Genomic DNA, 23736 nt, shown 5'->3' with positions numbered 1-23736 from the left:
TAAGATGGAAGGTTTTGCCAAAAAGAAGTGGTAAGTGTTCACTCCCGTAATATTTCATTCTCCAATTACTACTGGTAGAAAACTATTGTTCTCGCCATTGGTCAAAGTCAAATTTATACTTACCTTGTTTAACAGACCCTATAAAAGACTTTTTTTATATTTTTCGCGCCAGTTTGAAGCAAGTAAGAATATAGCAGTTCCATGACCCTGTGCGCGTTCAAAACACTGTCGAGAGTCCTAACGCTTAGCTCGTTGAGCCACAGTCAGATGTTTTCCTGGCGCGATTGTGAAGCTACGGTTGGTTGTTACATCTAATTTTCTGATTCAGGTCTAAATGAAAGTAATTTGTAGGGATTTCAGCTTTGTAGCAGTTTTAGATAAGATGGAAGGAATAAAAAAAAATTCCAAATTGATCACTGAAACGCTCAAAATTACAGTAAGAAATTTTGAGCTTTAAGGTTGAAGATTTGAAAGCATTTATGGCCGCTCAAATACATTTTTCACTCGATCATATTTTTTTTTAACAGTGTAAGCAATTACCCGTTTTTGTTGTTTTGATTGCCATAAGCCAGTTTTGAGTTATCTGTCGTAAATTAAAGTATAAGTATAAGTTTATTTCGACTCCATAATCAGCAAAACAATAAAATGAATGGTAAAAATAAATGAATAAAAACTGATTATGAAATCAGGAGAGCGAACAAAACCTTAGATAAGGTTTAAAACGTACAGAATGTATATAAGATGGAAGGTTTTTCCAAGAAGATGTGGTACGTGTTCACTCACCTAAAATAATTGAAATATTTCACACACGCTCACACGCACCCACACACACAACCATATAGAAGTTATTAAGTAAAAGGAACATGAAAAATTACATACTGGTAGTTAATAAAAAATAAATAAATAAAAATTACTTGCCACACCATATTAATAAATTTATCATGATTGCCACTGCCAAATTGATCAATTTTATAAATGGGAGTGAACAGTAAAGATAAACTTTTATAAAAAAAAATATTGTCAAGCTGATTATAGATGGAGTATAAATGAAGTAAATATGCTAAAGTATAAATGAAATAATTTAACAGGTATTTTGTTTAGCTACGGTAACCAAAAACAATCGCGAAAAAGTTGGGATACCCTTGGCTAAAATCAGATGCTGATAATACCATGCATCAGTATTTTAAAGCAATATTTGGGCTTTGAAGAATTGTATCCCCGCTCTAACTTGCCAAGAAAAGCCTATTACTAACTGCAACGATAAAGCTGAGGACGGATTCGATGTGGGGTCAAGGGTCGTACAACCTTTGAACCTTGTTTTGATCAATCGCAAAGTGTCAGGGTATATCGAGGGTATTCCCCTACTTTCTTCTACGTTGGCAGCACATGTAAGATATTTTATCAGAATCATTCAATCAATCAATTTTATTTGGTCACTCTGATATAAATAAAAAACAAAACAACAACAAATTAAATCAAACAATCTCATTTCTTTCTTTATTCTAGGATATCATATTATTCAATTATATTATTGTTTTTATTTTATTATCAGCACTAAATCGAACAATCCTAACCCTTTCTTCATCACAGGATACCATATTTCATTATTATTTTATTTCAATTTGGAAATTCCATGACAAGGCAAAATGATACTCTTTATAATTTATTGTTCTCTATTTCAATATACTTTAATACCTTTGAATTGTCTGGCTGAAATGCGGTCATGATGGGTTTTATGGAAATGCAAGCTGAATATCCTTTTTTGGAATCCTGATCTTTTTTAGCGGTATTCAGAACTATAAAATACAAAGTACCTTGAAAAAGCGTATAACTTGACAGAACTTATTACATTGCATTTCCCCAAGCCTGGATAGAACGCATTTTTGCTAGATTAGCATACCATATATGCACATTCTCCTATAAACCTGACTATTTCTCCCATTTATAGTATGTGGTATCATTATTCGAGGGTGCTATATGTCCAAATTTTATTTTTATGTATATATATTATGTATTATATTTCATGTTGTATTGTCTCTATTTATTGATGTTGTCTTGTCCTACCAACTCCTTTGTACAAACAGTTGGGCATACTCCACCGTTACCCATGTTGCCTAATCCACCCTCCTCGCACAACTATCTGTATGAAGGACCATATTATACTTATTCGATTTATTGCATTTTATGCTTATCATAAGGGGTGTATGCCGCGCGTTCATGTGTTTTAGGCCAGTATGGTCTTGTGTATACAACCCGTCTTCAATGTTGATATTTACTAACTCCTGTGTTTTTGCTTTTACGAGACGAATAAACATACATACATACAAAGGGCAAGCAAAATACGGAAGACCTGGAGGACAGGCATAACTTAATATTAAAATTAAATACGTTAAGTACGTGCCCGTCCCACCAAAACAGAGTGTCTAAACAAGATGAATAACAAATATAAAAAAAAACTCTACTGAGAGTGTCGTATTGTTAATAAGAAATCTTGATTATTTTGACGTTTCACTAACTCATTCCACACATAAAGTGACGCAAACAAACCAAGACGATATGAATGCTGAAATAGACTATTTCCATACCCAGTAGCCTACGCCTATAGATATACCGGCACGGTACCGGCAGACCAGTATGACTCGTCACCTTTATTGAAGTCTATAGCCGGAATTATTGTTCTTTCAGGTTTGAGTGGGCGTACTATGTTAACCCTTGGAGGTATTAAATTCCTTTGAAGTAAAGGCAAAAATTTAACGAATTAATATGAAAATATGAGTTCTTCAGATAACTCTTCTTCAGAAATTCCTGTTATCAAAGATTCTACAATTGCTGACATGGAAGAACAAAGGAAGCGAGCTGCAATACGATTTCTAACAAGTTGGATAGTATATTTATGGGAGAACTGTGTTATCAACTAGGATCTATATCAAATTTTAAATAACATCTTAACTGAAATAGATATTTCTCTGCTTTAAAATTTTCACTTCTCACGTTCTGCTCAAAAATTAACAGACATTCCAATGGATTTGAAGTCTTTCTATCAAATGCATAAAGAGAGGATGTTGGAAAAAAGTGACAATTCAATGGGACCTAAGCAACTAACCTGGCCCAAAAATACCAGGTAAAATTATTTTAAAACGATTAAAATATGTTAGTTTAAAGTAGACTGCTCACCATTAGCATATGTTGAGGTATTTTTCGTTTGTGTTATACTTTTAAATTAATTTGTAACGACAATACCGGTACCCTACTTTTTCAGCTCTGAGAAGGGTGTATTTCAAGAAGGTGAGATTATTAGGGTTATATATGTTTCTGATCTGACATATTAACTTTGAACTGCTTTGGTATGATTTCATTTAAGTAATTACTAAAATGTGCAACAACATTAAAATATAATGGAATGAAAATTCTGTTCAAATCGTTCTTTACTATCTCAGTAAAATCACCAAGATATAGCCTATTCTTTCTTTGAAATTTTCATGAAGTAAAGTCATACATGCTCACTCACTCAAGAAAAAGGAGACTATTCTGATATTTGTCACTTGTAATCACTCATACGCTCTCAGCTATTTACTGCTTGTTTGCCTCTGTAATTGGTAAGATAAATAGTATTTGATTTTATGACACTTTTAGTGATTACATTAAAACTTGAATTTCTACCATGCGGTTCGTAATATAATTGGATTGATTGATAGCATTTTATCCATTCTCGTTTTTCACAGGTGAAGGTCCGGTCAACAATGCAAAAAGTATGCCACCGTGGCCTCAGAAAATAAATCAAAAATCTGCTTTCAGAATCAAGCATTTGAAAGCTAAAGTATTGCTTCAGAAAAGGCATGTTGTGATCAAATTTTGTAAAGTAAATGAATAAACAATTCCATATGTAAAATTTTTATGAAAGCAAAGTTATTACCAATACCTGAATTGTCTACTAAAATATAGCAATAAGTATTTTTATTATTATCTCTATGTTAATACTGTCTAGAGGTAAAATGTAATTACTCATTAGCGCATAGATTCAAGTTCCTGGATAAGTAGTTAGATAAAGTTTTATTTTTATTGGTTGTTTTATATGAAGAACCATATTGTCTATTATTTACAGTCCAAAGTTGGATATAGAATTTAAAAGTTTTATACAGAAATCAGATGGGGGTTTCTTATGATTCTACGATTGGGGTTTTGCATGCTTTGTCCCTTTTCTTGGTTTTCTAATTATTTGGTCACTTTGCAGTTCGCACATTCATTTAAAATTTGCTTTTCTGCTAATATTTTTGGGCAGAATCTTTATTGTGGACAAGGCAGGCAATGTCCCACTTTTAGCATACAGTGTTCTACCATACAAAAAAGAAGGAAGAGCTATTATCAGGTACCTCGTAAATATTTTATTTTAAAAATCCTTTGAATTTGGCTAATTCAGTATGTTCTGAATTCTATATTTTTTTGCAAAGGTTATGGTCAGCATTAGATGTTAAATTATAGTTCCAATAGTATTACCGGTAAGTCTTTAATGCTTTTGACATTATTTTCATTAAATTTTTGCAGCAATGCTGTAAACATGGGAGGGAGACGGCGTTCTAAAAGAACGTCTGGAAGTCGACCGATGTCGGTAATGAGTGGTGATTTATTATATGAAGCAACGCTTAGCATAGATGGCATACAATTGCCTGGAAAAGAGGAAGAAGTGGGTAACGCAAATATCTAATTGCAACAAAAATAGAGATTAGGCATACTCTCCTCACATTAAATGGGAAATATAACTTAAAAACTGATGTAGATGAAATAAAATTTCTGATTCTTTGTTCCATAATTTTATGAATGAAGGATATGACCAAGACTGATTTATTAGTTACCATTAATATTGGTTTTTTATTATTTTTTAAACTAATGTTTTATGTGAAGATGGAATGGATGGATTTCTCGGCCTATATAAAATGTTGGTTAACATTTTATTAGTATTTTTGAAATGCTATATTGTATGTCTAATATTCATCTACTAGATATATAAACTGGAACAGGTTTACAATTGTATATTTTAGGTATCTTACAACTCTCTACTCGAGGAGCAATCAAATATCAGTTCTTTTTTAGCAGGTAGGTATCTTTTTAAATTTTTCTTATCTCTCATTTAACTCATTCATTGGATGTTCGTTAACATTTTGAAATCTTCTTTATTTTACAGCGTCATCAGAATTAGAAAACCCAGAATGGAAATCTGGTAGTCACAGAACGGTTTTGACATTTCCGGGTTATATGGTATGCTGAAATATTTCTAACATTTCTGATCTGATCATTTTAATCAAGAATCCAATTCCTGGACATTTCAGCATTGTAACACAGGGCCATTTCTGTCTGTGAAAAGTAGCATTTACATAAACAATGCCCAGATTATTACGTTAACGAATTTTTGATTTACCGTAAATAGTAATCTATTTGGTAGCAATGTTAGGGTACTACAAAGAAAAATTAAGCATAAATATTACTTTATTTCTGAATTTAAAATTGAGTCTTGTCTTGGTAGTTTATCATCACAAAGTGAAATTATTTGCTGGAAACTGGAAATTTTGATAACTAAATTCCCAAAATTCACTTGCAGCAAACATTTTCTATGACAACATTTCACGGATAGGTTGTTCAAACCATCAGTGACGAGTAAATCCAATAAAATATTCTAAGGCAGCACAGATTCTCGTATGAGTACAAGACCAACCTGGGTATTACTATTGACTAGTATATTTGCATGGATAATTATATGAATTTGTGAACTCACGTCACCAGTGACATGTTCGTTCCAAACATTCAGTGCAATGCAATCTATGCATGAACTGGCACAATTTCCTTCATGTTTGATAAATACTGTAAACCATTCCTGACACCAGTTAATTATTCGGAAAAGCTTGTAAATTTCCCATCATAGGTAAGCATCATTGATTATGCAAAGCCCACGGAATTAAAGAAAGATTTGAATGACAGATTTCGAGAAAAGTATCCAAAGGTAAAATACTTCGTTTAATTTTGAAACAAATCAATATTGAGATTTGATTCACCACCTGCAATTTTGAGTAATTATAAGTTAATATGTCTAAGACATTTCAATAATGCCAAAGAAAGATATACCTGTGTTCTAAGATTTTGTTTATTGATAGATTCCCAGCATCATACACAATATGTTGTATATGCAATTAAATTTTGACGTTTGTTGTGCACTGTTATGTTTGATAGTGTGGTTTTTATACAAAAAAAACATATTTCACCGATTCCTTTTTCAAGCAAGGTGATAGCTATACCTCATTTGCTAGAAACTATACAAATTAGTTGTTCTTTAAGAATTTACATATTTATCTTATTCCCAAAGCTTTTTCGAAGGACTTATGGAAAAGCAACTATTTGTCATATATTTTGCAGGTTAATATCACGCTGTCAAAGTGCCGTTCCCTGAAGCAAGTGATGCAGCGAATATCATTGTCTCAAAATATAGACAGATTTGCAACCGAACATGCGCTTGCCTATTTTGACTACTTGGTGATGAGCGGGAAAGTCATAAAAGATAATAGACGACACTGTGCAGGAGCATGCCTACTATTATCCGCAAAAGTGAACAGTGATCTGAGATCAATGGAGATATCTCGACTAATATCGGTAATATTGAATGTCTGGTTTTATGGACACTAATGTGTCTTGTTAGGACTTCTATAAAAACTGTCCCACTTAGCTTTTTTCTTTTCATTGTGTTGCAATAGGATAAATACAAATTGAATATTGTATTATTTTATAGTAAATTTAGGAGTATGTAATCAAGTTTTATGGATACACATAACGATGAATGTATACTTAACAGAATTCTTTGCTTGAATATAGACCAGTTATCAAAGGATCATAGTCAAATGCTTCTATATTAGTTCATAGCAGTTGTAAATAACATCCAGCAATTTTTGTCTAACACTCAATATTCATATCTTACAGGGAATCGAACATGGATTAAAAATCAGTCGGCATGATCTTGTGCAATTTGAATTTCCAGTATTTGCCGCTTTGCAGTTTTCATTGGTACATTTTACATGATTAAAGGTGAATGAATGAAGTGAAACATAGACAAGAGCGTCCGAGCACATCGATGTTGTTTTGAGATTGCATTCTGCATCATTCAGTCAGTAGCCCCAATTGGGTAAATTCGTTTTACCAAAACTTCACTGCGCGAGATAGGAAATATCACAGGTGGAATTAAGAATGCTATTGATATTGTATCAAAATTTTCTACTTTTCTAATCTATAAACTTGTTGATCGACAGGTCACTGTGTTCTGCCATCAGTATTTTCGATTTTATTTCACAAATTACTCTATTCCCAACTGGTGGATTCATGTTACAAATTGTTTTTTCTATTTGTTTGACGACAATAATAATATTCTAATAATCACATTAGTGAGTTTATAATATAATGAGGACAATAGTAAGACCATACCCACCAAAGTTTCATCATTGTCTATTCGTGCAATAGAGTAAAAGTATATATAGCACATGGCAGCTTATGAATTTTAACTGTTAGAATACAGTTGGTAGTGTTTCGCTGCTTGCTTGTCTGTTGATTATGCAGCTCTATCCCAAACGTAGAGAGATGAATTGAAAGTCAGTGTGTTCATATACAAGTACAATGCTGACATACGCAGCAGTTCAGACCATAAAAAAACAGTATCGGCTGAAAAACTGACCCACTACCATTAGTCATTCATATATCATGCTATAGGATAAAAATATTTTTATTTATTCCCCATCAGGCAGCTTTAAGTTAAGTAGATGCAGCATTAGAGAAAAATATTCAGGTAAAGGTGCTGTAATATCAACTGGGTTCATTAAGTTTAATTCGTTAATTGAAGGTAAAGAAAGTCTCCATCTGTGGATATGTAGTGGCATGATTTGAAGCTGATCATCTGTTAGTAAAAGTTGACGCTTTAATTTTGGACTGAGTTTTTGTGGGCCATCATCATCTTGGTCATGGTCTAAAAACATTTTTATTCCATTTATATTCACAATTCTATTGGATAGATATCTGTCACCGAGAACTTGGCACATTTTACATGAAATATGAATCAGACTCTGTTGGCCTAATCCATCACGAGGTTGTATTTTGACTAAAGACATCCCTTTCATTGAGTCCAGCACCTCATAATATGATCTCCTTAACCTTACTGCTTTAGTTTTTATTTTAGTGATAGATGGGTTTAAAACAGGCATTTCAACGATCTTTTCTTTTATTTTTCTGTTTTCGATCGATACTTTTATCAAATCAGTAGGGGGGTCAGGAACTCCAATTGTAATTGCTAGGTCTGTTCTTAGATATTTTTCAGCTTTCTTGGCAAGTTTGAAGGATTTTCTCATTGCATTATTAGCAGCAGAAGATTTGGCCAACAACATAACTCCAGAATAATCTGGATGTGGTGCATTGCATATTTGCAAATCTGGACAGTCGTGCTTGTGAGCTATCAAGTGAATAATGTCTTCAACTGAGCTTGTCCTGTCCTCTAAGTTTCTCTCAATCCCACAGAAGGCATGGACTCCTGCTGGCTTGTTATAGGAAATGAAATGTTCGTTTTCAAATAAAAAGTTGGTTGCAAGAAAAGGCTTGACATCGTCTTCTGATGATAAACTTATTTTTTCGTACAGTTTATTGATTTTAAACCATGGTATATTTGTCTTTGTTGTAGATTGTGTGGACGTTGAATAGCACATGCTCATTTTTTTGAGCAAATTCCTAAACAACATGGCTTCTAATAGGAGGTTACTGAAAAAAGAGACATAGGCCTAATAGCATATACAAAAAAAAAAAATTTTTGCAGTCTTGGTTGTACTGAAGTTTTATTCACTTCAAGCTTGTCCAAAGGGAACATTCTTTCCTGATCATTTTGTAACACCGAATAAAAGCAATAGGTCTACCTGTACTGATAACAATAGATTCTCAGCAAACTGGCAAATGATAATCAGGGATGGACATCAGTTCTAAAATCTCAAATTGCTAGGTACCGGTAGTCGAGCATTTTCTGTTTTATATTAGTTTCATTTATTTTATCAATGATAAATATTGCACAGAACTTCATAATTTACAAAGAAGGATTTTTTTAAAATCGGTACCGTAAGGTATTACCGTATGTTAGTAATCACAATAACCTAATGCCTGTAACCAGGCTACTTAAATGAAACTTCCAATAGTTTACCGGTACTGTATATCTCGATTAAATCGCGTTTTATTGTGCTTCCGGCAGTTTCCACAGTAGGTCGTCCGTTTTCCCGTGTTCAGTCGCGCAGTCTAATTTATTTTTTGACGAAAAAATCACATTATAGCAAAAACATGACACTCCATAGTTTACTTAATTAGCAGTTAACTTATTCAGTAAACTATGCACACTTCGTATTCGTGCGCTAGAATCGCGACTCTTACCGATATCAACTTCTGTCGATATTTGACTGATCGCGAGATGTCGCAGGAGATTAGCAAAAAATTGAAAACGATAGCATCATAGTTCACACGATAGCATGATACGGTAGCATCTCGCGCACCCGTTGAACCTAACGTCACACTGGCCTGACGTCAATGACCTTTCGCTCACTTCGAAGTAGATGTTGCGTCGCAGTCACAAATTTGACTCTAGACATTAAGAGCGCATACGAGTTAGCGTATATTTGAAAATAAAATATATATGGTATTTTGTTTGGTTGTAAAAATGGCAATTCACGTTCTCGTTCGATTTGACTCTCTGAAACTCCCCCATATATTTAGAACCAAAACATAGTTCAAATGTGCAGTTTTATCCAAGTAATATAAACATTATAACCGGCCCTGTATGAGTTAGTAAACGAGAGCAATGTAAAAATGAAAGCTTCCAAATGGGTAATTGAGTGTAATTTATACACGACGGACATTTAAATCGATCGATATAAGATTGACGTTTTGCATGTTAGAATGTTACCAATATTTGATTGTCATGGAGGAATACTGAGGATGGAGAACGGTTCATCAATCATCTTTTGTGCTACTGACCGCAGTATGTTCCCCAGCTTTTCATTTTAGGGGGGGGGGGGGGGTAAATCAGGTAAAACTGAGCATACGTTACCACAACATTGACGGGCAGGAGTTTATTGTATAATAGAGACAGATTTAGGATTGCGCAATAACATTCGATTCAATTCAAAAAATTATTCGATGGACAGCCCTTGTTAGGTTCATAATTGTGTTGTTAAGAAGACTGATACTGGAAAAGTTACTTTTTACGAGTAATGACTTTCAAAACTTGCAATATATATTTGCGGAAAAATTCCCCATCAACAAACGGGCGATTCTTTTTAGCGATGTTGCGGGCTACAATATAACTGGCCAATAACGTAGATTCACTTTCATTTGATATTTTTTTGAACATGTTTGTTTGACGTTTGTATGAATTTAGCAATGAATTAAATTTTGGAATACGCGCGTCAACTGATCATATTCTGAAGGATGCTTCGTCTCACAATGACGTCTAATGTTGTATTCCTTCGCCATGAAGACAAATCGCCGAAGTTTGATTCTATTCAATAAAGAAATATGAACGCTGCCATTCATCTAAAAAACGTCTGTTTTCAGTGTCTAGTTTTCGTTTTGTGATATCTTTAGGCTTTTTTAATATACGGCTGATACTTGAAACATTGTCGTATGTAATCCTAATGCTGGTACGTATACAAAAGATACCAGTCTAATTGAATTGTTACGAAATACTCAAATTGTGATAACGGTATAACAATTGCCGGTATCTAAAACGAAAAAAGGTTGAAATTTTAGGGGGGTATAAGGAAATCACTGACTGACCGTGATGTCTCATGGTTACTGTTCCTAAATTTATAAACAATCTCAGGAAACATGTTGATATTAGCGCGGCGTCATGCTCTTTTACAGATTGAAACGATATCATACAAACTGAAAAAAATAAATACAAAAATACCCTATATTGCATATTGCTCAAGTACCCCACGATGTGTAAAACATGCTACCATTGACACAAGGATCAAACGCGGTAAATAGTGCGTGTGATGTACCATTGGCTATTCTATTCATTGTTGAACCTCATCGAGTCCACACGACATCTTTTCTTGGATTATGATGAAATATAAGATAATCAATGTAGAGTAGGCTGTGGCCAATCAATATATACTAAAATGCATGCACAAGGGACTTCGGCATATTCTGTTCTAGACTTCCATACAATATTTCATTCCCAAGTCCGACTATTGAAACTTTCAAGACCGCCACCTTGTAGCAGACGTCACTTCCACAAAGTAAATATAGTGAAATAACCCAGAATTCGTGGTCAAAAGCGCAAGCTAGCGCGAGGAAATACAATATATTGGCGATTACATATGGTTTGAATGAGATTTAAAGCGCCGAATTTTAAACAAATATTAAAATAACTGCAGTCTTGATTTCAAACAAGGTATTTGCATAGAGCTGTAAAAAGCAAATGCATTAGTGGTATCTATAGGAAATAAAATAATGTAATAATACTGTGTGATTGAGAACGTCCCCCCTTTTTAGTTCCTCTTCCTACTGTACTTGGAATTCAGCAACACATGGAATATATATATACCATTTTTTTCTAGTTTCTCATATTGTTTTCACTATATATACAATTGTTCTACTAAACGTATTAAAACAACCTGCACCAATAAATGGCTCTTCCGTCGCTGGGATTGGCCCACAATACAAACCAAGCTTCATTTTGAATAAAAATATATAAAATATGCGGAAGGTATCTATTATTAATTTTTTATGATATTCAACAAGAACAAATATATATCTTAAAATTCATTATCGATATGTTTTAAGAGTGCTGTATTTTCTACCACCAGTTAGGCCAAGCCAACAATAAAATCATGTCGAACTAGGTTGTGATATTTTGACAGGGCTGCTTATATTAGAATTTTTCAACGGTCAGAGTTTCAGAGTACCTGTACGCATATCATATCAAAAGTCACTTGGACTACTGTATCGAGAGACGACACGAGTTCAACTACCCCGGTAACCTGGTTGTGCGAGTATACTAGCTACCAGAGATATTGCTCCTACTCACCAACAATACGCCCAGCCATCGTCAACCCACACCGCAATAACAGCGTGACAGGAATCGGGGGGCGAAAGACAGAAAATGCAGGCCTCTCCTCCCTGGCAACACGTGCGTAGGCTTCCCCGAAGTCATCGAAGCTCTTGACGCCATTTTGTCGATATTTTGCCCATATTTCCAGAGACAAGACGCGCCAAAAGGGAAACAAGATGAAATTGGTGCTACATATTAGAGACATAACTGGCCAGGTTTTACCAGAAGAATACGGGCAAAATTACTGTTACAAAACAATAAAATCATCATTCCCTCATCCAGTATTCCCTTTTTATTACGAAGTGTCTACAAATTGAAATAAGAATACATCACAGACGAACTGCCTTGGTACTTATTTATTCACAAACCAAATTCTCAATATTCAAATGTACATATAATTATAAAAACTCCGAGAAAAACAAATAGCCACAAAGAAAAACTTTAACGTGAAAACAATTTCAGTCCATTAATTCGGTTTTCGTTTTTGAATTTTAACATTAATTCCATCACTCGTTCTTAAAACTAATCCAGGTATCACTTCCAACGTTTCTGGACTGTTGCATGACTCTACAGAATATTCTCGTAACAAGTGAGCTAAAACTACTTTTTCTTCCATCATTGCAAACTTTTGTCCAATGCAGTTCCTTGGCCCAGCCGAGAACGGAAGATATGCATATGGATGTCTTCCGACACTGTTTTCCGCATTGAATCTTTCCGGATCAAAACTATAAACAAATATATATAAGCATATGATAACACAAAAATGACCCGAAACAGCGACGTTTGAACTGGTTACAAAATTAAAAGAATCATGCAGCTGTAGAACAATATTCCGGAAATCCAATTTCAAGTATATATTAGCAATTAGTTCAGCTATGCCACGACATAAATAAATAAAATTTACAAATATCTTTTCCATATATAATGTCAGTATATTAGAAAAGCTTTATTTGCTCTTACCCAAACAATATATCGTATAAGTTGTCAACATTGTTGTGACAAAGGATTTCCTCCCCACTAAAGTTTTCCCCTATTTGTGAGCCATCATTCCCTTATTAACAATTAATCCCAATATTATATCCTAAACTTAGTGCGGATACAATTGCAAATCCAGAGACTGAGACAGAGACTCATACGGCAATAAGTGCAGTTCATCTGTAATCTTGATGACACACCTAACAACAATCTATTAAGAATATTGGTAAGTTGTTGATGTGTTTACTATATTTATTGGATAAGCCAAGCTCAGATTATACTATGTTTGAGTAACCCGTGTTTCTGAACTTGGCTTATTAATGTGATACATGTGGTCAGAAATGGACCGGCTATTAGCTAAACCTACTAAATTAGCATTTGGCGTTTTTTTCTGATCATTTGATAATCGTCAGAAGGATCTGGACGATGAATTTCAATTATTCAATTGACCGATCAAGTCGTTGCTTTTTACAGTGAAGATTTTAGCGTACTGTAATTGTATTTCCGTGTACCAGCTGTGTCTTTTTAAAACTATCAAATTATCAGTATTGGAGAGACACAAGTCACGGATTGGGGTCAGTCTCAACAATAATTTAACAAACAGGTTCCCTACCAGGTGTAATTCCAATTTTTCTTTGTGTGTGGCTTTTTGTCAAGATATGTATGTCATACAAAATTTAATCGTATACTTTTGTCACCCTCTTGCATCTTTTTCGGCAGACACAAATGCCACATGACTTTTCCGAATAATTCGTATAAGTTATGAAAAGTTTCAGCAACTAGCCTAACACTAAAACGCTCAAAGTTGCAAACATTTCACAATCCCCTAATTTTAGAAACACCCCTAAAATGAAAAGCTGGGGAACATACTGGTTGTAACTATTCAGGACATGCAAGAATGTTTACGAAAGCCTGTTGACATTAAAAATTTAATCTCAGTTGTGTAAATATTTATATAAGTGATGGCCCTGATGGGATATAATAGTGAAAACAAATTTCAATTTTAGAAATCATTGAAATTAGTAGTAATGTATTTTATTTGCTATAGTCAAGTCAAAGCTGAAAAGAATTTTGCAACCACAAAAGTGTTTATTTTTTTCTGTGACTTGGAATTCACTGGGCAAATTCAAAACCGGATTAATTTTAAAAATTGAAAAATATTTCTGCGCATGATTTGTAAATTGTTAATATTCAACCAAGAAACGGGTTTTATACAAGTTAGGTCGAAACGGAAACGATAAATTTCTTAATTACTTCAAGGAAAAAGGAGTAAATCACTTAATTTTGTCTACACTAGAACGCCTGTTTGTGTATGATTTTAGAAATCTAGAAGGTTTTGCACAGAAGTTATGTTCTCTCTAGAATATGTTTCAAATGTCCTCCTCGGCGTTTGGGATAGACTTGCATTCATTGTGCAAAACTGCCAATCGCACACATTCTTTCATGGGGATTTGCTTGGTTGTGCTGCAATTGCAGCCTTTGAGTTCACCAATTGTTTGAGGATTGTTCTGATGCACATTATGCTTCGAATAATATATCGGACTAGAATCACATATAAAAACGTGGGGGTTCAAGTCTGATGAATGAGGTGCCCACTCTAAGTGCACTGCTGACTGCTGGTCAGCCTTTCCTGAAATTGCTCTCTCAGCAAGTGTGTGATTTGGTGTATGTGGGTTATCTCGTCATGCTGGAACCACTGGCCACCTCCATCAATCTTCCAAAATCGTCCAAGTGATATCCATAATTTCCTCGGCACCACCACGTAACGTTTCGTATTCACTGTTTGAGCTCTTTCTTTATGTCATCAAACCACACGGACCGGTTATGCATGCCATGTTTGGAAATGATTACCCATGCCGTGCGCTTTACTAAATGTAATGCTTTCTGTAAGACTTCCTTCAGGTTTGGCGTGTCTTAGTAAACATTATTGTTGGTATGTCTTTATAAAAGAAAGTGCGAGGCAACGGGTAAAGTCTGTATCCTGATGCCAAGAAGGCCAATTAGAATACATTTTTAGAGAGAACATAGCTTTTGTTCTAAGCGTCTGGGTACAATGATACACAAACATAAGTTCATGTGCAAACAAAATTAAATAATTTTGTTTAGGAAAACTTATGGGACCTTCATTCACTCTTTACCTTTCTGAATCAGGCCAATGATTTGGATTTTTGTTTACGGCCTGCGTATACAGTATACAATTTGTGCCAGCCGGCAGTGTATGTCCGTCCATTCTTAAAAATAAATAAATAAAATTTCAAATTAAAATTATCAACTAAGTCAATGAGTAAAAGGGCAGATTCTCGATCTGACAAAATTTTATACATTCTTATCAAACAATCACAAATATGTATACTATTACTATTCAATTTAGTTATTATACATATTGTTGAGTTGTTCATGTCTGTAATATCTATTTCTCAATCAGTACTAATTTACCATCTACCGGATGTCTGACCATGAGCATAAATAGCTGTTAGCTCTTTCCAAATCATGTTACAATGCTTGACTGTTGGACTGGTCATGCGATTGAAATGTATATGGCAACAAATCACCTCTAGAAATAATTGAAATAAAATTCAAATTGCTTGCTAGCGAGTATATACGCTCATCGAAATAATGCTATTAATTGATGAATTATTACAAGAGGATTTGATTTTTCAGCAGTGCTTAAAATAGATATTCAGTTCAATTTTTAATTTAAAGCACATGATTTCTAAAAATTATCTGAACGTGTCTCTGTCGCCAATAGCGGAGTTATTCTCAAATATTACTATAATTAATATTGCTAAATATCATTTCTGTAATGTATTTTGAACGATATTACACAAAAGCACTAACAATTTTATGAATTAAAACATCTTCACTCAGTACATGAGTAGACACAAATTTTGTTCAATCAATTTAAAATTTATGGGAATGCAAATATTGTCCTATAAATTACCATCGTACTTACACGCATTCTTTGCTTGTCACTCGCCCTATGACGGGAACAGGAGGAAACAAGCGCATACATTCTTTGGTAACCATTTCAAGATACTGTAATTTCTTCAAATCTTCCATTGTAATGTTTCTACATGGAGAATGTCCTAAAACGTCATCCAGTTCAGCTTGGATTTTTTTCTGTACGTCGGGATAGGAACCAATCATTTGTATTGACCAGGATAATCCAGCAGCGGTAGTGTCATGACCTGTAATTTTTGATTTATAAACGTTTTGTACACACGAATATTAGGTATGGATCATATAATTTAAGCTAGGCAGCCATTTTGTGATTTTTGACGACTTGAAGTTTTTTGTTTGAATTACTCATTATATTATGAAATAGAAATCTTAAAAACGATTAGAGAATTAATGCAATATTTCGATTTTAAGTTATTTCGTCATAACTATCAAAGAGTTGGTTTTTTTGTCGTGTTTGTACTACTATAAATGTTGATTGCTCGCCTTCAAACATAAATGTATCAACTTCTTCTTGTATATCATGAACAGATAACACTTTCCCATTATCCGCCGCATTGAGTAACATATCAAGGAAGGCGAGTCTTCGTGGCGAGGAACGCTTGGACGATAATGTGGACTCTTTCATTCGGTCTGTGATAACCGATTGTGTGAAACCGTGAAGTACTGATAAGCATATTTTAAAATCCTTCCCATCCTGAGTGCGATAAAAGAGAAAATCTGGCCACAACCATGGAGATCTTGCTCGTTTTGCAATAAGACTTGCGGCACTGAAAAATAATTAATATTAGAAACGATGTTTTTTTATAATTGGAATAAGAATTATGAGGAAAGAATTATTAAACATCTATCGTGTGCGTTTGAGATGGTAACATTATCCAGAAATAAAAATCATTATGTCGAATCTCACACTACATTTTTGTAAAATTTAGCCACAATTTTCAAGGTAGGTATCGTGTAACAAATGTCCCCCTCTAAACATTACATGATACATGATGCAAATATAAATGAAATACAAATGAAAATATATAACATGCTGTACAATATGTAACAAGTATGTTACAATACCTTTTTATTGCTTTGACGTATTCCGAATTTTCGTCGATTTGAGCGTGGATAGTTTTTCCCATGGCTGTTTCACAGATCACATCAAGCGTACACAATGTAAGTAAATTACACACATTAAAGGATTTGTTGCTGTCAGCATACGGTTTCAGTTTCTTAGCTAGAATACTTGCTTGCTCGTTCATCACAACCAGAAAATCATTCAGTATACTGTGTTAAGAAATGGTTTTTATTATTCACACCAAATCACTTTCGTAGTTTACTTCCAAGCTTTTTTTTATATGGATCATATGATGTAAATAGGTACTCATGAACCGATTACACTATAATAACACTACTATCCAAATCTGTAAAGCAGGCTTCGGCAACCTTTTGTCGCTCGCGTGCCAAAATTAGGGGTTGCAAGTCTTGGCGGACCGCACTACTTTTTAGAAGGTTAAAAACCGAACGGATGGCCGATGAATCACAATTGTTTCACACAGATCAGAAGTTGAAATTTGAGCAGCGTGCGAAGACTGCGACAAATTTGTGAACTCGGAAAAAATTTACAAATAAGATTCTTTAAACGAGTAGTTGTGATTTATATACTCGCGTCGCGGGCCAGATTATTTTACTCCGCGGGCCGTAGGTTGCCGACCCCTGCCGTAAGGTATATCTTCTTGCTCAATCGATATTTTTCAGACAAAAGCAAATGTTTGGCGAAAAAAACCTTTCATGTTACCGCCTCGCGCCAATCTGTTAAATGCAGTATTCGCCAGACGCTGAATTAGAAACAGAGAGTACGAAATTTCAAAGTTCTGAACAACCGAATCGCCGTGACAGTGAACGGCCAATCAAAGCGGCCGTATTAAAAAAAATATTGTATTTTAGTATGAAGTTCCGTAAAGTTCCTTTGAATGTGGTATTTCATGTTGACGTTTGTAAGTAAACTTCATTTTTTTTATGCATTAGTATATTTATATATGTCAATTATTGAATTATAGGAATCTGGCACTTTATGGTAATTTCTGGCGGACGCGTTAAAATGCGAATGAAAATCAATCCGATTGTGTGTGAAAATATTTTTAAATATTTATTTCAAAACTATAAATCAATGGTTGACAAATTACCGCCCGCGGTCCGAAAATATCGCAGAAAATAACGATAGGCTGCTAAAATAACATATACATAATTCCTCATGTATTATATGCTCCGGTCCTGAATATGAATTGCAAAACGAGCCACATATACCTCAAACTCACACATCCGAATAATTTATTTCATTGCGAACTCTAGTAATCCTCCTGATATAACATCGTTCAGGCCTACAAACACGCTTTACAAGCGTGCTACCTTCAAAGACTTTTTTCGTGCGGCCGTGAATTTTGAAACACATATTATTCTTTTCTTTTGACCGGTACATCAAATTCAGGTTCCATTACATTTGAACCCATGTACATTTGAACCCACGTACATTTGAACCACGTACATCTGAACCCACGACAGTTGCACCTGCATACTATTGCACCTATGAACATTTTTTGTTTTACGGATATTTGAACCCATACTAACTCTAACCCATGGGTTTTAGCACCCGCATATAGATTGAACCCGCGGATATACACATGGGTTCAAATGTACATGGTTCAAATGTACGTGGGTTCAAATGTACGTGGGCTCAAATGTACGTTACCCAAATTCAGTATTTGAAGCAAATTATTCTTTCTGTACTCACGTCACTTTCTAATTTTCCAATATTATTTACTCCATCTCCTGCAGCAAATACCTACTATATCTTTACATTAGTGAAACGAGCAGGAAGGCGATTGACTGATGAATTTGCTTACTATAGAACGCAATGATTTAACCACAGTATGTTCCCCAGCTTTTCTTTTTAGGGGGGGTGTTTCAAAATTTAGGGGGTGGTAAATAATTTGCTATTAGAGATAAAACTAGGTTATTTGTATTCTTAAAAAATGGTATGTATTCAAGAAACGGTGTACATGGGGGCCCCCCAAGTTGATTGACGGCAAGCCCAAATTCACAGCAGAATGAAATTGTAGGGCCAAAAAAGGGGAGCGAGTAAAAGTGCGGGACGACACGGCTGGGTCGCTTAAGCGCGCCCTGAGAAAATTTTGAGAAATAGGCACCAAAATAGGCTCTAAGCTTGATTTTAGATACACCTAGCATCGCAGTTTGTTATGTAATGAAATTAATAATTAAAATATTTAGCTGATAGAATTCCCGGGGAATAGATAACAAGCACGGCTTTCAACCGTAAATATATACTACTACGTTTCAACAAGTAATTTGCAACTGATAGTGACTACTGAAGTTACTTGCTCATCTGGCATTGTATGAATGGCTACTTATGGCTTGTTTTGTTACACATTTCTAATTTTTTTGAACAGGTTTGTTTGACTTTTGTATGAATTAAATTTTGAAATACGCTCGTCAACTGATCATAATGTCGCATAACGTTGTATTCCTTCAGAACTGAAATATTTTGTTGGTAAGAAGACAAATCGCTGAAGTTTGATTCTTTTCAATAAAGAAATAAAAATGCTGTCATTCATCTAAAAAACGTCTGTTTTCAGTGACTGGTTTTCGTTTTGTGACATCTTTAAGCTTTCTTAATATACGGCTGATATCTAAAATACCGCAGTGTGTTATCCTAATACCCATACGTATACATAAGATACCGGAATAATTCAATTGTTACGAAATAAACGTGCTTAAACTGTGATAATGATGTAACAATAGACGGTATCTAAAACTCAAAAGGTACCACATGAAGGATTAAACTATTTCACTCAAGTTCGGCGGGCCATTTTAAATCGTCACGCAGGCCGTAATTGGCCCGCAGACTGCGGTTTAGAACCCATCAGTGTGGAATCGCACCTCAAAATTAGGGGGGGTGTTTGAAATTTTAGGGGGGGTGTTCACCCCCTATAGGGGGGGGGGGGGGGGGGGTGTAGGGAAATCACTGCTTAACCAACCTATTACTTGCCACTTCAAAAGTCAAGGTCACAGTAATTTCATTCGTAATGACAGAGAAGCCGCATCGTTTACTCTCTTGATGCATGAATGAGCGGGTTTCATTTATAAAACAAGCTGTAAGATGAAGCTGACAATAATTTGAAAAGTAATTTTAAAACGAAGTCATTAATTGAGTTTTATGAATCACTTCATCCAAAGAAATTTAAAAATTTTGTGGTGTTTGCATCAACATAAATAGGCAAGCAAGCCTCCTCAATTATGAAGATTAACAGAAAAGAAAAACAGATATCATCTGACGGATTCAAATCCACAATCAGTCTTAAGAATCAGCACAACTATTGGACGCATGCAGTAGGCTACACCAGTCTCATTGATTATCGTGTCACTTAGAACACTAGCTGTTTGTTGTACATCAGCTGTTATTTATAAATAAACTGTTTATTTTATCCATAGGTTCATATTGAATTTTAAACCTCCGGTTCAGTAACCAAAGTAATTGCCCACCACTGCTATAAATTGATCTTTTCTGGCAAAATGACAAAAGACTGTCAGTCTCAAATGATTTGTTACATATTGGATTGGAAAAGACTGCGCTTCGCTAAGTAATTTGTACTCATATTCGCTTCTTTCATTTATGCATTATGACTAAAATTTCAGACTTGAAACCTCCTAGGACCGACTTTTCACTGAGAGAAAAATTCCCTCCTAAAAAATGTCATAACTTTTTTTTCAAACGTGGGAGAGACTTCACTTAGATTTCTTTAGAAGAAGTATCTACGCCGCTTCATACAAGTAGGGGTGGGCAAAATCGAATATTTTTTTCGAACCGAATAGTTCGAATATTTTTAACGAATACCGAATAGTCGAATACCGAATATTTTTTTATACACAACAGGAGGTCTACAACGTCGGTCGATACTCCCTTTGGAAATTAATAAAGACATTGAAAAATCGCCTACAAAGCATTTTTTACTGGGTAATTTCGTCATAATCGCTGATTGTTTTTGTCACCGTGACCATTTTTGCGGCGTTATATAATCTATTATACCGCCCTTTCTGTTATTTGCAAGTATTAATTCTTTCGGGTCGGCGGACATCGACGTTTATATTTCGGGTTTACCCGTGCGTTTACGTCGTCAACAGCTGTTAAAACCATTAAGGATTGATGTTAAAACCCAAATTAATATTATTCTTATTTTTATCATTTGCGTTGGCTTTCATATTACTTATCAACGTTTGCAAATTTACCGTCACAATACTAAGCGAACGGTAATATTATTATCGATACCGGGATGTAGATATTTATTAAGACAATACCGTGATTAACTTTGCTATGCTTTTCTATGATGTCTATGTTACTTTACAGATAAACCTCGCAAAGCTGCGATTGCGTCAATCCCGAATGTTGATTTAAAATAGCGACTAAATAATTCGACAATAAAGGCATTTCTGCGTGGCCATATGACGAGATAACGTTAATAAACAGCGCTTCTTGAATAATAATTTACATATGCGACCTAATGCTGAAAAAAATTGTGCTTTTGTGCCTAATAGATGGCCAGGCGCTAATTTAACTAACTCTTCCAAGTTCCGACGTTTCTTTCAACAAACCGCGCGATCATTATAGCTAATATCGTTACCGAGTAATTCACAATTTTATTTACGGAATTTGCGAATTCACTTTTACTTCTCTTGACAATTTTGATAATGTCACGCCCTATTTATTAGTGCAAAAATGCTCAAAATATAACGAATGTAATCATTTCCGACGATACAGCAATTCGTAAAGACAGAGACAGTGAGCGTTGTTACATCGAAATTCACGATTGATTTTACGCCATACTCCTGTTCACGATTTCTACACTCCACCCGCCATGCATGCCCGAGTAAAATGTTTACACTTTTGAAACATTAATTGGTCAAGAATGAAAGGGATCACTGAAGAATTATTTGAAAGTACATTAAAAGAACTATGTCCTGCCGTGTTATACTATGTACGGTTTCACGCAAAAGTTAATTCAACTTTTAATTTTCGTTAAACAAATTTATGTTTGGTTCATGCATGAAACGGCTAATCACGTGCCGCCAATCATACGGAGTTCAAAATCTGGAATATTTATTTTAAATACCTCATCTGATTTAATGTTTTTAAATTCAGGGAACGGTGTCGGTACCTCTTTGTGCAACATAGGGAATTGAAATGAACGATCGAAACGCAAAGAAAACGAAAAACACCATAACGCAAAGACGATTTTTCAAATTTGTCGCTCCTGTCTGTCAGCGAGCGTTGTAGATGAATTATCGCGCAATTCACGATCGGTTCAGAGACATTCCGTGTCCAAGTGAAGCGGCGCAGATCACGTGGTACCGGATATTCGAATAGTATTTTAAATAACCCCGAAAAAATTTACAATCAGATGCACACGCCTTCCACAAACAATACGCTCTGATTTGCCGTACTTGGCACGTTAACTAACGTTTGTTACGTAATAACACTCGGACAAGCATATATCATGCTTGAAAACGACGCAAAAATGTCATATTGCTTTTGTTTTGAGTTACGTTCACGATAAGACGTATACATAAAGAATATTAACTCCTACTGACTAATCATATCATAGTTATATTTATACTACAAATAAGTGTCATCCAGGCATTATAGGACCTTCTTGAAACGATACAATAAATGAAGGAATATGTAACGTCTTCTAACTCAGAATATGCAATTTTATAGCAAAATTTATTCACTTTTTGAATTTCAAAACTAGCGTGGTTTGGGCTGTTCTGGTTGGCACTGCAAGATTGATTGAAATTCGCCAACATCTTTTTAGAACTATATAAAATACGATGTAGGATTGTAGAATAAGATTACATTTTTTTCAAATGCGTAATATTTAATGATTGTACCTGAAATGGAATGTTGGAGTCAAAAGCCTTCTTCTTGATTTCCATTTTCCCCCAGATGACGTTAGGAGTCCAGTTGCAAGCCAAGGATGAAGGAATCTATATACCACAGACTTCTCAGTATGTTGTGAACTATGGAGCAATGTTTCTGCACTGTTAGGGCCAAAGATATAAACTACTGGAACCGGTCCCATGCTGATGACGCCTATTTCGTCACTCGATGTTAAAGATCTTTCTCGCATGCTGTTCATATTTCTTTTGTATATTTCTTCTGATCTTCCAGTTAACACTAACGCCTGTCCCAAGATTGGCCAGGTTTTTCCCTCGGGGCCAGGAATATTTTTAAAATGACTCCATTTTTTGCGATGTTTCTTTGTCAGAATTATTGACCAGCAAACACAAGCAAATGCAAGAGCTAATGTAATGATGCTTATTTCCATTTTGAATTGACCTGAAATGTATTTGAAAATATCAATTATACTGTTCAACATAAATCCTTCCGTGTAAATCGGGTAATATATACCCTGTCTGTATACCATTATTTGTTTGTTCTACAGATATATTTGGGATGATACCCAATGAATCAAATTTTGGTACTCCTGACTTGAGGTTGTGCGCCATCTTGGTGCGCATACTTCAGGAGGTCCCAAATTTTACTTTATTGTAACATTCTTTCATCTATTTGGCTGCCTTCTCTAAATTCTCAGTGTTATCTGCCACGTAATATATTGCTCTGGTAAATG

The 23736-nt window shown here is 34.8% G+C and overlaps 3 protein-coding genes across 6 annotated transcripts; 1 reads left to right on the top strand and 2 right to left on the bottom strand.

Annotated features, from left to right (window-relative positions):
- The first annotated feature begins 1348 nt into the window (after window positions 1–1348).
- LOC120344377 (uncharacterized) lies at window positions 1349–7457 on the top strand. Of its 2 annotated transcripts, XM_078112888.1 has the most exons (11): window positions 1351–2877; window positions 3013–3121; window positions 3260–3285; window positions 3723–3834; window positions 4280–4366; window positions 4543–4681; window positions 5037–5091; window positions 5180–5253; window positions 5915–5992; window positions 6403–6636; window positions 6961–7457. In XM_078112888.1, exons 1-11 carry the CDS (start codon window positions 2772–2774, stop codon window positions 7057–7059), a joined length of 1119 nt encoding a protein of 372 aa, XP_077969014.1. In that variant the 5' UTR covers window positions 1351–2771; the 3' UTR covers window positions 7060–7457. The 2 variants fall into 2 exon arrangements, with proteins under 2 accessions (XP_077969015.1, XP_077969014.1); XM_078112889.1 differs by lacking the exon at window positions 4280–4366 and having other exon boundaries at window positions 1349–2877.
- On the bottom strand, window positions 7344–9399 carry LOC120344769 (mitochondrial mRNA pseudouridine synthase RPUSD3-like). Its single transcript, XM_078112890.1, has 2 exons — window positions 9206–9399; window positions 7344–8775 (listed from the first exon to the last, which is right to left on the bottom strand). Exon 2 carries the CDS (start codon window positions 8754–8756, stop codon window positions 7758–7760), a length of 999 nt encoding a protein of 332 aa, XP_077969016.1. The 5' UTR covers window positions 8757–8775; window positions 9206–9399; the 3' UTR covers window positions 7344–7757.
- A 3055-nt stretch (window positions 9400–12454) lies between these two features.
- Window positions 12455–23443, bottom strand: LOC120344346 (cytochrome P450 4V2-like). Of its 3 annotated transcripts, none has more exons than XM_039413520.2 (6): window positions 22997–23443; window positions 17114–17320; window positions 16532–16815; window positions 16041–16275; window positions 15226–15318; window positions 12455–12837 (listed from the first exon to the last, which is right to left on the bottom strand). In XM_039413520.2, the coding sequence occupies exons 1-6, from the start codon at window positions 23431–23433 to the stop codon at window positions 12579–12581; spliced, it is 1515 nt and encodes a 504-aa protein (XP_039269454.2). In that variant the 5' UTR covers window positions 23434–23443; the 3' UTR covers window positions 12455–12578. The 3 variants fall into 3 exon arrangements, with proteins under 3 accessions (XP_039269454.2, XP_039269456.2, XP_039269457.2); XM_039413523.2 differs by having other exon boundaries at window positions 12703–12837; window positions 15209–15318; XM_039413522.2 differs by lacking the exon at window positions 15226–15318.
- Between the last annotated feature and the right edge of the window lie 293 nt (window positions 23444–23736).

Source organism: Styela clava, chromosome 5, assembly GCF_964204865.1.
Source record: "Styela clava chromosome 5, kaStyClav1.hap1.2, whole genome shotgun sequence".
In the NCBI taxonomy this organism is placed as follows: domain Eukaryota; kingdom Metazoa; phylum Chordata; class Ascidiacea; order Stolidobranchia; family Styelidae; genus Styela; species Styela clava.
Note: the sequence above shows the minus strand (reverse complement) of the source record. Positions and strands in the feature narration are given on the sequence as shown.

Bases quoted from the DNA above. Each gene is read 5' to 3' on its own strand.
- LOC120344769 (XM_078112890.1), bottom strand. From the start codon at position 8,756: ATGTTGTTTAGGAATTTGCTCAAAAAAATGAGCATGTGCTATTCAACG.
- LOC120344377 (XM_078112888.1), top strand. From the start codon at position 2,772: ATGAGTTCTTCAGATAACTCTTCTTCAGAAATTCCTGTTATCAAAGAT. The intron at 3,835-4,279 runs GCATGTTGTGAT...ATTTTTGGGCAG, and splicing joins AAAGTATTGCTTCAGAAAAG to AATCTTTATTGTGGACAAGG. The intron at 5,254-5,914 runs GTATGCTGAAAT...TTCCCATCATAG, and splicing joins TGACATTTCCGGGTTATATG to GTAAGCATCATTGATTATGC.
- LOC120344346 (XM_039413520.2), bottom strand. From the start codon at position 23,433: ATGGAAATAAGCATCATTACATTAGCTCTTGCATTTGCTTGTGTTTGC. The intron at 15,319-16,040 runs GTAAGTACGATG...TTTATTTTTAAG, and splicing joins GTGACAAGCAAAGAATGCGT to AATGGACGGACATACACTGC. The intron at 12,838-15,225 runs GTAAAGAGTGAA...ATTTGTTTATAG, and splicing joins CATTGGCCTGATTCAGAAAG to TTTTGATCCGGAAAGATTCA.